General features: G+C 37.6%; 1 protein-coding gene across 4 annotated transcripts in view; it reads left to right on the forward strand.

Moving 5' to 3' along the window:
* Positions 1-14816, forward strand: part of NVL (nuclear VCP like) — a 106794-nt gene that overhangs the window by 81920 nt on the left and 10058 nt on the right. For all 4 annotated transcript variants that reach the window (XR_010941449.1, XM_067729640.1, XM_067729643.1 and 1 more), the window contains one exon: positions 2705-2775. Coding sequence is in view for 3 of the 4 variants with exons in the window: in XM_067729640.1 (XP_067585741.1) it covers positions 2705-2775 (71 nt within the window). In the remaining variant the exon portion in view is untranslated. The remainder of the gene's footprint in view (positions 1-2704; positions 2776-14816) is intronic.

Consider the following 14816-nt stretch of genomic DNA (forward strand, 5'->3'; position numbering starts at 1 on the left):
ACTTACATTTTCCTTTGGGGCCATGTCAGCAGCTTTGCATTGTTCTTCATATTTGACAGTGTCTTTGATTGTATTATTTGGGTTACAAAACAATTCATTTGTGACCTGCAGGCCGACCATGCCAAGTACAAAAATAGCCTCTACTTTGCTTGGTTCCTGGGACAGTTGTTTGATCAGTTGCAGTGTGTGGCTATCTTCCTTACAGTACTGTCGAATACCTTCTTCAAAAGACCTGCCTTGTCCTCAAAACCTGTACTTTGATCTGAAGTTCAAGTCTAGGTTGATCTCCTTTTATTCAGTAGATTTCCCAGAAGATGTCTTTCTTTATTCATATTTATTTCTTTTATTCTTTTCCCTTTTTTCTTTGGCTACCAGGAATCTTGGAGCTAAATTTTCTTTACAGTTGCAGCAGCATATGCTTAGCTTAGATTTGTCAACACATGTATCTTGATTGTGAAGTCCCTCATTTTTTTGGTTGTTTAAGATTCAGTTATCTGAACTTCTTTTATTGTAAGCTATTTTAAGTTCATTTTGGAAGTGGGTGGGATATAATTAGCAAAATTAGTATGTCTTATAAGAAATCATTATGTGGTAGTATGCTACCTGAGAGCTGAATCTGATGACTATCTTTGGATTTGTTTGTCACTAAAAATTAGCAGGCCTCTGTATATGTATTAGCTGCTACTAATAATTCTGATTGGGGACCTCCCTGGTGTTCTAGTGGTTAAGACTCCATGCTCCCAATGCATGGGGCCCAGGTTTGATCCCTGGTCAGGGAACTAGATTCCGCATGCCGCAACTAAAGATCCCACATGCCACAACAAAGATCCCACACATGGCAATGAAGATCCTGCGTGCCGCAACTGAGACCCGGCACAGCCAAATAAATAAATAAATGTTTTTTTTTAAAAAAAATAATAATTCTAATTGGATGTTACTTTATAAACATGTGTAACAAATTTTGACATCCCTGCTTTGCTACAGTTTGCATTTGCAGCTGCCTGTCCTTCAGGGACTTTTTTTTTTTTTTTTTTTTTGCAGTACGCGGGCCTCTCACTGTTGTGGCCTCTCCCGTTGCGGAGCGCAGGCTCCAGACGCGCAGGCTCAGCGGCCATGGCTCATGGGCCCAGCCGCTCTGCGGCATGTGGGACCTTCCCGGACCGGGGCACGAACCCGTGTCCCCTGCATCGGCAGGCGGACTCTCAACCACTGCTCCACCAGGGAAGCCCCTTCAGGGACTTTTCATTGATATCTTACAGAACCTGAAATCAGTAATGCCATTCAACTTCCATTTGACCTGTTCAGCAACACATTGTATTTTACTTTTAAATACACTATCTTAATATCTGTATAAAAGTTTACTATTTTAAGTATAAATTGTCATCACTTAAGTTGTCATACTAAAATTGTAAACCAAGGCTTATTTAACATTTAGTTATTAAATTTCTCTTACTGTGTGATGGCATAACCTTTTAAGGAATTAAAACACCCTTCTATTCCAGTGTTGTGATATGACCTGTATATATTATGTATTATGATATAATTCCATAGCATCTAATTACGTGTATGCACTCTTGAATACTATGGAATCCTACTTTCCATTCTTAGTTAAATTTATTTGAATTATCCTGAAAGAGAACAGTTCTACTTTTTCATGAACATTGCCATTAAGTTAAAGTAAACAGTACAAAGATAACAAAGGATTATCTGTTTATGAGTGATAGTTTTCTTTGGGTGGTACTGCATTAAAATCTGAGGAGCAGAATGTGGGGAAAATGGGGAGATACTGGTCAAAGGTTACAAACTTCCTGCTACAAGATGAGTAAGTTCTGAGGATCCAGTGTAATAATTAGCAATACTGTGTTATATGCAGTTAACCCTTGAACAACATGGGTTTGAACTGTGCAGATGCACTTACACGTGGATTCTTTTCAGTAGATGTGTAGTATAGCACTAACAATCGACAGTCAGTTGAATCCGCAGATAATGGAACCGCAGATTCGGAGGGCCAACTTTAACATTATATGCAGATTTTTGACTGAGGGTCACCACTCCTAACCCTGGCATTGTTCAAGTGTGAGCTGTACTTGAAAGTTGTTTGGAAAGTAGATCTTAAAAATTATCACCACAAAAATTAAAAAGCTGTCATGAGGGGATAGAGGTGTTAACTAACCCTACTGTGATAACTATTTTGCAATATATTCACCCACCATATCATCATGTTGTACTCCTTAAACTTGAATGTGTTATATGCCAACAATATCTCAATAAAGCTGGGGAGAAAAACAAAGTAACAAAACACATGAACTGTTTTCTTTAAAGGATAAGAATCTTTAATTAAGTCTGGACAAAGTACTTTTTGGTGTAATTTGTTCCACAATAAACTGTTTTGATTGCTGGGGGAAAAAAGATTACAAATAAAAAGATTACACTTTTTAATATAGGATATTGTAAACATTACACATTTATGTAAAATTAAATGTGGTCAGGTATTTGTAAATTAAATTAAAATTAAAAAGTGTCTAAAAACTTGAGCAGAATATATCTGGCTTGAGTATTGTTCTGAAAAAGAGTAGAACCACTGTCATCATTAATTTCCTCAGTGTTCCCCTTGAATGCTTAGAAGTCTCTCAAGAGAAATTAAGTTGTAAATCACAATTAGCATACTGTACCAGATATGTATATTTATGCATTTGCTCCACAGGTGAACTCAAGGTTAGTCAGAAGCACTTTGAAGAAGCTTTCAAGAAAGTAAAGTCATCTGTATCAAAAGAGGTAAGCAGTGCTCTTTTTTTTTAACATCTTTATTGGGGTATAATTGCTTTACAATGGTGTGTTAGTTTCTGCTTTATAACAAAGTGAATCAGTTATACATATACATATGCTCCCATATCTCTTCCCTCTTGCGTCTCCCTCCCTCCCACCCTCCCTAGCCCACCCCTCTAGGTGGTCACAGACCACCTAGCTGATCTCCCTGTGCTATGCAGCTGCTTCCCACTAGCTATCTACCTTACGTTTGGTAGTGTATATATGTCCATGCCCCTCTCTTGCTTTGTCACAGCTCACCCTTCCCCCTCCCCATATCCTCAAGTCCATTCTCTAGTAGGTCTGTGTCTTTATTCCTGTCTTACCCCTAGGTTCTTCATGACATTTTTTTTCTTAAATTCCATATATATGTGTTAGCATACGGTATTTGTCTTTCTCTTTCTGACTTACTTCACTCTGTATGACAGACTCTAGGTCTATCCACCTCATTACAAATAGCTCAATTTCGTTTCTTTTTATGGCTGAGTAATATTCCATTGTATATATGTGCCACATTTCTTTATCCATTCATCCGATGATGGACACTTAGGTTGTTTCCATCTCCGGGCTATTGTAAATAGAGCTGCAATGAACATTTTGGTACATGACTCTTTTTGAATTATGGTTTTCTCAGGGTATATGCCCAGTAGTGGGATTGCTGGGTCGTATGGTAAGTCTATTTGTAGTTTTTTAAGGAACCTCCATACTGTTCTCCATAGTGGCTGTATCAATTCACATTCCCTCCAGCAGTGCAAGAGGGTTCCCTTTTCTCCACACCCTCTCCAGCATTTATTGTTTCTAGATTTTTTGATGATGGCCATTCTGACTGGTATGAGATGATATCTTATTGTAGTTTTGATTTGCATTTCTTTAATGATTAATGATGTTGAGCATTCTTTCATGTGTTTGTTGGCAATCTGTATATCTTCTTTGGAGAAATGTCTTTTTAGGTCTTCTGCCCATTTTTGGATTGGGTTGTAAGCAGTGCTCTTAAAGGTATAAGAGAAAAGCGACTAGAATTGAGTGTAGTAGGTATGTGAACTCATGAAAACGAGCAAAACAGTTGCCTTTGTGAGAGTGTTCTTGAGAGACTGTAATGTTGAATGTTTTTAGAGACTAAACACAAAGAGAAAATGACCTCTTGTGTCTGTTTCCACAAGCTCAGAATTTTTAATCAGTCTCATTCAAGTATTATTGGACCTGCTTCATTTCACCCTTTTAAACAAATAATTTCTTATCTTCTTCAACCTAAGCTGCCCAGACTAAGCACTATGGACTTACCCGTAGTTTCAGGAGACTAAAATACCTTCACCATAAGGTCAGAGAAGGGTTAAAAATCACTGTGACTTGTCCTTACAAAAACTACCGGACTTTCCCATATTTATTTCTTACTGTGTTGAGGTATTCTGTTTGTAATAAGTTAAATATTTGCTATTAAGGGAAGTCAGGTTACTATGACACTTACAAAGAGAGCAACAAAATATCCAACCCTAAGAGATGCATAAATTGAAAACTGTTGTGATAAGTTTTGTTCACTTGGATATCTTGTGTTTCTGAACTCCTAGAATGTGCCTTAGCCACGAGATCCTGTTTATTGACTATACTAAAAGTTCCTTTAAGTCGTTTGCCATTTATTACTCCAGGCTCAGTGTTTATGATTACTCATTGAAAACACTTAAGTCCAAGTTCAAACACTTACTGGGTTGACCAAAAAAGTTCGTTCAGGTTTTTCCATAACATCTTACAGAAAAACCCGAAAGAACTTTTTTGACCAACCCAATATATGCGATGGGTTGCTTTGTTCCAGTGCCTCCGGTTTTGGTGTAAATGCTCTAAGTTAGTTGACCATCTTATCACTTTTAACTAAAATAATCAGTTAAGGGGTTTGGGCTGGTGGTGGTATCTTTTAGGCCTATGACTTACTTCTTTTTCTGCTAGAGTAAAGTCAAGTCTGCTGAACTTGGACTGGTTCTTCTACCATATTTGGAGAAACGAAAGTCTGCTTTGACCTCTCAGGCATTTTTGTATACTAGAGGAAATGTTTTTATTTTACTGAATATCTTTGAATAAGATAATCTTATTAATTAAAATCAGAAACAGTTTTACAGTTAATCTTACTGGAAGTTTTCATTCTGATCAACAAGAGAGTACTGATATGTGTCCTCCCAAAGATTTAGTTATTAAAAAAAAATCTTTTTAATTGAAATTGTTTCTTATCTACAGCCAAGTTTTGAGGCTTTTCAGGAGTTAGGACATACTGACATAGCTCTGCATTTGGCACTCTCATGCTGTAACCTTTTTTTAATTGAAATTTAATTTACCTATGTAATGCACAAGTACAGTTCTGTAAGTTTTGGCAAATGTAACCAGCACTACAATCAATATAGAGGACATTTTAATCACTTCAGAAAGTCCCTTGTGTTCTTTTGTAGTTGTCAGTCCCTTTCTAAACGCTGCTCTAGGTAACCCCTGATCTGACATCTGTCATCATGCTCAAACTTTGCCTGTTTTAGAACTTTATGTAAATGCAGTCATACATGCAGTCATACAATATATACTCATTTGTCTGGCTTCTTTTGCTCAGTTTATTGTTTTAGAGACTCATCCACTTCACTCAGTTTTTCACTAGCTTGATGTATCCTCTTGCTGAGTAGTTTCCCATTATATGAATATACCACAATTTGCTTATCCTTTCCCCTGTTGGTGGACACTTCAGTTGTTTCCAGTTTTTGGCTTTTATGGATAATGGTGCTCTGAATGTGTGTGGGGTTTTTTTTGGGGGGTGGGGGAACATGTGTTTTTATTTCTCTTGAGTAAATAACCAAGAGAGGGGACTTCCTTGGTGGTCCAGTGGCTAAGACCATGCTGCCAACGCAGGGGGCCCCAGTTCGATCCCTGGTCAGGGAACTAGATCCCACATGCTGCAACTAAAAAATTTACCACAACTAAAAAATCCCAGATGCCGCAACTAAGTCCCAATGCAGCCAAATAAATAAATAAATACACATTAAAGGAAAAAAATGACCAGGAGAGGAATTGGTGGGTCTTATGGTGAATTTATGTTTAACTTTATAGAGAACTGCCAGCCTTCTTTCCAAAGTGGCTGTAATACCGTTTTACATTTTATGAGAGTTCTAGTTGGCTCACAGTCTCACCAACACTTAAATATTTTCAGTCTTTTAATTTTAGCCATTCTACTGGATGTGGAATAGTATCCTTGTGTGGTCTAAATGTGTGTTTCCCTAATGACTAAAATGTTGAGCATTGTTTCATATGCTTATTGGTCATTTGGATATCTTATTTTGTGTCCTCATCTTTTGCTCTTAAAAAATTGAGTTGTTTCCTTATTATTCAGTTGTACAAATTCTTAGTTCATCTTAGATAGAAGCCTTTTATCAGATATGTATATTGAGGATATTTTCTCCTAACCTGTTGTTGACCTTTTTATTTTCTAAAGGCATCTATTGAAGAGCAGAAGTTTTTAATTTAGATGAAGTTCAATTTATCTTTTTTTTTATAATTTGTGTGCTTCTGTCATAAGAAATCTTGACTATCCTAAGTTTGCAAAAATGTTCTCCTTTGCTTTTTTTCTAGTAGTTTAATAGTTTCTGCTTTATAACAAAGTGAATCAGCTATACATTTACATATATCCCCATATCTCCTCCCTCTTGCATTTCCCTCCCACCCTCTCTATCCCACTGTATCAATTTATATTGATACAGTGGATGTATCAATTTACATTCCCCCCAACAGTTCAAGAGTGTTCCCTTTTCTTCACACCCTCTCCAGCATTTATTGTTTCTAGATTTTTTGTTGATGACCATTCTGACCGGTGTGAGATGATATCTCATTGTAGTTTTGATTTGCATTTCTCTAATGATTAATGATGTTGAGCATTCTTTCATGTGTTTGTTGGCAGTCTGTATATCTTATTTGGAGAAATGTCTTTTTAGGTCTTCTGCCCATTTTTGGATTGCGTTGTTTGTTTTTTTGTTATTGAGCTGCATGAGCTGCTTGTAAATTTTGGAGATTAATCCTTTGTCAGTTGCTTCATTTACAAATATTTTCTCCCATTCTGAGGGTTGTCTTTTTGTCTTGTTTATGGTTTCCTTTGCTGTGTGAAAGCTTTGAAATTTCATTAGGTCCCATTTGTTTATTTTTGTTTTTCTTTCCATTTCTCTAGGAGGTGGGTCAAAAAGGATCTTGCTGTGATTTATGTCATAGAGTGTTCTGCCTATGTTTTCCTCTAAGAGTTTGATAGTTTCTGGCCTTACATTTAGGTCTTTAATCCATTTTGAGTTTATTTTTGTGTATGGTGTTAGGGAGTGTTCTAATTTCATATTTTTACATGCAGCTGTCCAGTTTTCCCAGCACCACTTCTTGAAGACGCTGTCTTTTCTCCACTGTATATTCTTGCCTCCTTTATCAAAGATAAGGTGACCACATGTGTGTGGGTTTACCTCTGGGATTTCTATCCTGTTATATTGATCAATATTTCGGTTTTTGTGCCAGTACCATACTGTCTTGATTACTGTAGCTTTGTAGTATAGTCTGAAGGCAGGGAGCCTGATTCCTCCAGCTCCATTTTTCGTTCTCAGGATTGCTTTGGCTATTGGGGGTCTTTTGTGTTTCCATACAAATTGTGAAATTTTTTGTTCTAGTTCTGTGAAAAATGCCAGTGGTAGTTTGATAGGGATTGCATTGAATCTGTAGATTGCTTTGGGTAGTAGAGTCATTTTCACAATGTTGATTCTTCCAATCCAAGAACATGGTATATCTGTCCATCTGTTTGTATCATCTTTAATTTCTTTCATCAGTGTCTTATAGTTTTCTGCAAACAGGTCTTTTGTCTCCTTAGGTAGGTTTATTCCTAGATACTTTATTCTTTTTGTTGCAGTGGTAAATGGGAGTGTTTTCTTAATTTCAGTTTCAGACTTTTCATCATTAGTGTATAGTAATGCCAGAGATTTCTGTGCATTAATTTTGTATCCTGCTACTTTACCAAATTCATTGATTAGCTCTAGCAGTTTTCTGGTAACATCTTTACGATTCTCTATGGATAGTATCATGCCATCTGCAAACAGTGACAGCTTTACTTCTTCTTTTCCAATTTGGATTCCTTTTATTTCTTTTTCTTCCCTTTGCTGTGGCTAAAACTTCCAAAGCTATGTTGAATAATAGTGGTGAGGGTGGGCAACCTTGTCTTGTTCCTGATCTTAGTGGAAATGGTTTCAGTTTTTCACCATTGAGAATGATGTTAGCTGTGGGTTTGTCATATATGGCCTTTATTATGTTGAGGAAAGTTCCCTCTATGCCTACTTTCTGCAGGGTTTTATCATAAATGGGCGTTGAATTTTGTTAAAAGCTTTCTCTGCATCTATTGAGATGATCATATGGTTTTTCTCCTTCAGTTTGTTAATATGGTGTATCACGTTGATTGGTTTGCATGTATTGAAGAATCCTTGCATTCCTGGAATAAACCCTACCTGATCATGGTGTATGATCTTTTTAATGTGCTGTTGGATTCTGTTTGCTAGTATTTTGTTGAGGATTTTTGCATCTGTGTTCATTAGTGATATTGAGGATTTTTGCATCTGTGTTCATTAGTGATATTGGCCTGTAGTTTTCTTTTTTGTGACGTCCTTGTCTGATTTTGGTATCAGGGTGATGGTGGCCTCGTAGAATGAGTTTGGGAGTGTTGCTCCCTCTGCTGTATTTTGGAAGAGTTTGAGAAGGTAAGGTGTTAGCTCTTCTCTAAATGTTTGATATAATTTGCCTGTGAAGCTATCTGTCCTGGGCTTTTGTTTGTTAGAAGATTTTTAATCACAGTTTCAATTTCAGTGCTTGTGATTGGTCTGTTCATATTTTCTGTTTCTTCTTGGTTCAGTCTTGGCAGGTTGTACATTTCTAAGAATTTGTCCATTTCTTCCAGGTTGTCCATTTTATTGGCATAGAGTTGCTTATAGTAATCTCCCATGATCCTTTGTATTTCTGCAGTGTCAGTTGTTACTTCTCCTTTTTCATTTGTAGTTCTATTGATTTGAGTCTTCTCCCTTTTTTTTCTTTTTTTTTTTTTTTTTTTTTTTTGTTGGTACGCGGGCCTCTCACCGTTGTGGCCTCTCCCGTTGCGGAGCACAGGCTGCGGACGCGCAGGCTCAGCGGCCATGGCTCACGGGCCCAGCCACTCCGCGGCATGTGGGATCTTCCCGGACCGGGGCACGAAGCCGTGTCCCCTGCATCGGCAGGCGGACTCTCAACCACTGCGCCACCAGGGAAGCCCTCCCTTTTTTTTTTTCTTGATGAGTCTGGCTAATGGTTTATCAATTTTGTTTATCTTCTCAAAGAACCACCTTTTAGTTTTATTGATCTTTGTTATCGTTTCCTTCATTTCTTTTTCATTTATTTCTGATCTGATGTTTATGATTTCTTTCCTTCTGCTAACTTTGGGGTTTTGTTGTTCTTCTTTCTCTAATTTGCTTGCTGTAATTTTGAAAAGCTTCTGTGTTCAATGTTCAAGTAATTTTATTACAGATGGCTACAAACATATCATGCAAAGTTTGAAAATTGTTTGGCCTGTCCTTAAATTTGGCCACGTTTTCATCCTTGCAGGTATAATAATTAAAGATTAAATCTTTATTTTACCACCTTTGCTTACTCTTTGCAGGTAAATTTGAAACCAGTGTTACGTTATGTTTATTGGGGCCTCAGTCCTTTCTTGTTCTGGTTCTAGTCCTTCACAGTTCAAAGCTGTACCAAAGAACTTCTTCCTTCCTTAAATTTTTTTTTTAATTGAAGTATAGTTGATTAACAATGTTGTGTTAGTTTCTGGTGTTCAGCAAAGTGATGCAGATATATATATATGTATATGATATGTATGTATATATATTCTTTTTCATTTTCTTTTCCATTATGGTTTATTATGAGATACTAAATATAGTTCCCTGTGCTACACAGTAGGACCTTGTTGTTTATTTTATATACAGTAGTTTGTATCTGCAATCCCAAACTCCTAATTTATCCTTCCCCTTTATAGCCCCTTTGGTAGCCATAAGTTTGTTTTCTCTGTCTGTGAGTGTTTCTGTTTTGTAAATAAGTTCATTTGTATCATATTTTAGAGTCTATATATAAGTAATATCATATGGTATTTGTCTTTATCTGACTTACTTCACTTAGTACGATAATCTCTAGGTGTGTCCATGTTGCTTCAAATGGCATTATTTCATTCTTTTTATGGCTGAGTAGTGTTCCATTGTATATATATACTACATCTTCTTTATCCATTCATCTGTTGATGGACATTTAGGTTGCATCCATGTCTTGATTGTTGTAAATAGTGCTGCTGTGAACATTGGGGTACATATATCTTTTCGAACTAGAGTTTTTTTCTGGATATATGCCCAGGGGTGGGATTGCTGGATTCTATGCCAGCTCTATTTTTAGAGGAACTTCTTCCTTCTAATTTAGGAGAATTCAGTTGAAATTAGAGGAGTTGTATGGTCAAATAAAATCCATTTCAAAAATCAGACCAAAAGAAAAACATATCAAACCAAAAGAAAGGTGTGGCATTTGTTGAGATGTTTTTCTGAATGTAAGGTTGAGCAGCTCATTTATCAGCCACCCCTTTCTACTTTTAATATTAGGGCTCTTTTAGTTGTAAATGACAGAAACCCAACTCAAACTAATGTAAGTGGGAAAAAAGAGGAACTTATTGGTCCACATAACAAGGAAGTTGAGAGTACTGCTGGCTTCAGGCATGTGAGATCCATAAACCTCATTGCTTCATCTCATGGGGGTAGATGGCTGCCTGCAGGCCCAGACACACAGGGGGTTTATTAATCCCCAGAGCAAGAGAATTCCCTGATAGCTCTGGCAGGAGAGTTTCAGGGAGCCTGTGATTAGTCCAGCTCAGGTTAGAGCCCATGACAAAACCAATCACTATGACTCACTAGGAAATTAGATACTCTGGCCAGGCAGATCCTAAAGGGCATAGTTTTGTAAAGGTCATGACTTCAAGCCCTAGAATGAAAAGCTGTAGATAAGACACTGGCATCAAGTTAATTGACTTGTTAGCGGCAGGGTAGTCTTTTCACACTAAAAGAGAATCACTAGATTTTGTTAAATGTAAAAGGAACACTTACTACATTTTAACATTTCAGACATACTTACAGAGATAGCAGTTGCTTTGAAGTGAGTTAACATTAAATAAATGATCAGGAGATGTCAAAAAAGGAAAAAGAAAACTGAAAGAAGAAGGGTGTGCACATTCTCTCCCAAAGTCCGCAGAGCTGGTCTTTACAGTTCTGAAATATTCATCATGCTCTCCTGCCAGGTAAATCATTCCTACTAGCTGGTGCCTTCTTCCTTGAAGCAGTTGGCTCCCAGGTGCCACATGGTTGTTAATTTGAGGTTGGGCAACAACGGCATGTGAAGTGAATTCCGTGTCCAGCAATTGGCTGACATGATAGTAGGGTGTAGTTTAGAGGCCAAATGCAGCAACGTGTCACCTGACCCAGTAAATCCTTGGTAACCAGTTGAGGGTGGAAGGTGAACACATGAGCAAATATTCCTTCTCTGAGTCTCTACCCGTATTCCTCATTCATTCCCACTTCATTGGTACCAAACTTTTAGGCTCCATCTGAAGGTACCTGCCCTGTCCTAGTTTCTGGTGAGAGGCCATGTCCTATTGTGGTCCTAAGAAGACTTAATAGACTGGTAATTTGTTATGACAGATATCCCAGCAAAGAAGATTGAACTCTTTTTGCCAGTTGCTTCTCAGTCACTGTTAATTCTCTCCCCTCAATTAAGTCAAATTCTCTTGTCCAACATGTGTCACTTCATAGACCTATGAAGCATAACTTATTTTGCTGGTTTGGTTTTTTCAGTAATAACTGCTCACCAGAGACCTGAGGCTAGGTTAACTATTAATAAATGTTGAGACCTTGAGATTATTTTCCCAGCTATTATCTCAAATTATAGCCTTTTCACTCTGCCTACTATTGCATTGTTCAGATGTCAGGAAGGAAACCTCACTCAAACATAAATTATAATTTTTTTTTCCTCCTCTACTAAAGCCACACCATAGAAACTCTCCTGTTTTATTAACTCATTGTTTTAGTGTTTTCCACACCCACTGGCTGGAACACATTGATTCTCTTCTTCACACTCAGGGTTATATGGTTCATCCATTTGCTTGATCAAGCCTGTCACATTGACATTTATGAGAGAAAAACTTCCCAAGTATAGTGCCTCTTGCCTCTAGCTGTGTATTGAGTTGCCTAAGATCCCATCCATCCATAAATATCACATACCTACTGTACATATGCCAGCCTCTGTGCTAGACTCACAAGATATATTTAAAATCACATAAGATGTGGATTAGGAACCATTTTGAGCCATTAAGAGTTGTATGGTAAGCACTACCATAGATGTGTACATAGAATACATATTAACCTGCTCACTCAATTCTGTTAATGTTAGAAAATTGTTTGCAAGCAGCTTTTGCTTCAGAGGTATCAACTACAGTATGACAAAGGCCATATGACTGATTTTATTAAAAAACTGGACCTATAATTCCACACAAGGTAGAATTTTTTTTATCCTCTTAGGAACATCCCTTGGAAGGCTACATGTATGCCCTAGTGATGCTACTTGATTCTAATATATTCTCTTTAATATTTTTGGTGATCATAAATCTTTAAGTATTTGATCTCTGGAAACTACACTAGTGAATAAGAAGATATTCTCTTTTGGAGGTAGGCATGGTATGAATTTTGAGTAAACGATAAATGAGACAGATGACCAAGCTGATTATTACTTTGTTTGATCTTTTAAAAAAATAAGGCACAACATTAAGGTAAAGAGACTACTTTCCTTGTTTGGCATATTAACTGGCCCTTATGAAATTATTACTTATGAAACTAACAGTGGTGGCTTGTGGGAAAAGAAACTGAGTAACTGGAGGACAGAGGTGTGAAAGTTGACCTTCCATCCTGTTTGAATTTTGAACCATGTGAATGTATTACCTATCTTTAAAAATTAAATACTTAAAAAATAATAATTTAAAAGATCTGTAAGGCCAAAATAGTAATAATAGTTATCTTTGGAAATTAAGGATTAATTTCTTTTTTTTTTGCTTATCTGTATTTTCTTTACATTTCTACAAAAATATTGTTTTATAACTTAAAATGTTATTTTATTATTAAAAAGGAATTGCTTTAATCTGGCTATAAGCAAAGCATGCTTAAAATGTCTTTACATATATTATTTAGCAGTGGTGTTGAAATACAGAGGCCCTTTTATCCTATTTCAGAGTTAATTCAGCATTTCACTAATACCTATTTTCTGTTCACCTTTGACACGGTTTGAGAGGTACTTGAGGGGAGTCGGTCCAGTGGTTAGGACTTGGTGCTTTCACTGCCGAGGGCCTGGGTTCGATTGCTGGTCAGGGAACATTACATTTATCATGCACTTTATTGTAATATATAATGAAATAATTATACAACTCACCATAATGCTGACAGGAGGCAGAGCTCAGGCAGTAATGCGAGCGATGGGGAGCGGCTGCAAACACAGATGAAGCTTTGCTCGCTCACCTGCCACTCACCTCCTGCTGTGTGGCCCAGTTCCTAACAGGCCACGGACCAGTACCAGGGGTTGGGGACTCCTGTTCTATGGGATTTGACAAATACGTAATGACATAAATCTACCACCATAGTGTCTTACAGTATAGTTTCACTGCTCTGTGCTCAACACTCCCTCCCCCAACCCCTGATATTTTTACTGTCTCTATAGCTTTGCCTTTTCCAGAATGTCCTACAGTTGGAATCATACATTAGTGTTTTCAGGTTGACTTCTTTCACAGTGATATGCATTTAAGGTTCCTCTCTGTCCTTCATGGCTTGATAGTCCACTTCTTTCTAGCACTAAATGTTCCATTGTCTGGATGTGCCATAATTTATCCATTCACATACTGAAGGCCATCTTGGTTGCTTTCAGGTTTTGGCAATTATGAATAGAGCTGCTGTAAACATTTGTATGCATGTTTTTGTGTGGACATACATTTTCAACTCAGTTGGTTAAATACCATGGAGCATGATTGCTGGATTTTCTAGTAAGAGCATGTTTAGTTTGGTAAGAAACTGCCAAACTGTCTTCCAGAATGGCTGCACCATTTTGCATTCCCACCAGCAATAGATGAGAATTCTTGTTGCTCCACAGCCTCACCAAAAAAAAAAAAAAGAAAGTTAGTGTGACCACAGTGAGAATCCACTACACATCTACCAGAATGACTAAAATTTAAGGGACTGACAACAGGACTTCCCTGGTGGTTCAGTGGTTAAGAATCCTCCTGCCAATGAAGGGGGCATGGGTTCGAGCCCTGGTCCAGTAAGATCCCAAATGCCACAGAGCAACTAAGCCCGTGTGCCACAACTACTGAAGCCCACGTGCCTAGAGCCCGTGCTCCACAACAAAAGAAGCCACTGCAATGAGAAGCCCGCACACCGCAACAAAAAGTAGCCCCCACTCGCCGCAACTAGAGAAAGCCCGCGCACAGCAACAAAGACCCAACGCAGCCAAACATATATACATAGATAAATAAAAGACTGACAGCACCAAATGGTGGCAGGGATGTGAAGCAACTAGAACTTTCATACATTGTTACTGAAAATGTAGAATGATACCACCAACTGGAAAATGCTGTGGCAGTTTACAAATGTTAATGTAGTATAAGATGCCTCTGCTTCTGCCTCCCATTTTCATCTGGACCCAGTACAGTTTAGAGTTTTGCTTTCTTCATTAAATAGATATAGACATAAGAATCTTTTAATCTGATTTTTACAGCAAACTTTAGTCAACAATTATGAGTCATAGGCATTCCCTGTAAAAAGGAGTCTGTATGGACTTTAGATCAGGGAGGTAAGGCCACCTCTCTTTGTTTGCTCCAGTTGCTATAACAAAGTACCACCAACTGGGTGGCTTAAACCACAGAAATTTATTTTCTCACAGATCTG

Source organism: Pseudorca crassidens, chromosome 2 (genome assembly GCF_039906515.1).
Source record: "Pseudorca crassidens isolate mPseCra1 chromosome 2, mPseCra1.hap1, whole genome shotgun sequence".
Taxonomy (NCBI): Eukaryota; Metazoa; Chordata; class Mammalia; order Artiodactyla; family Delphinidae; genus Pseudorca; species Pseudorca crassidens.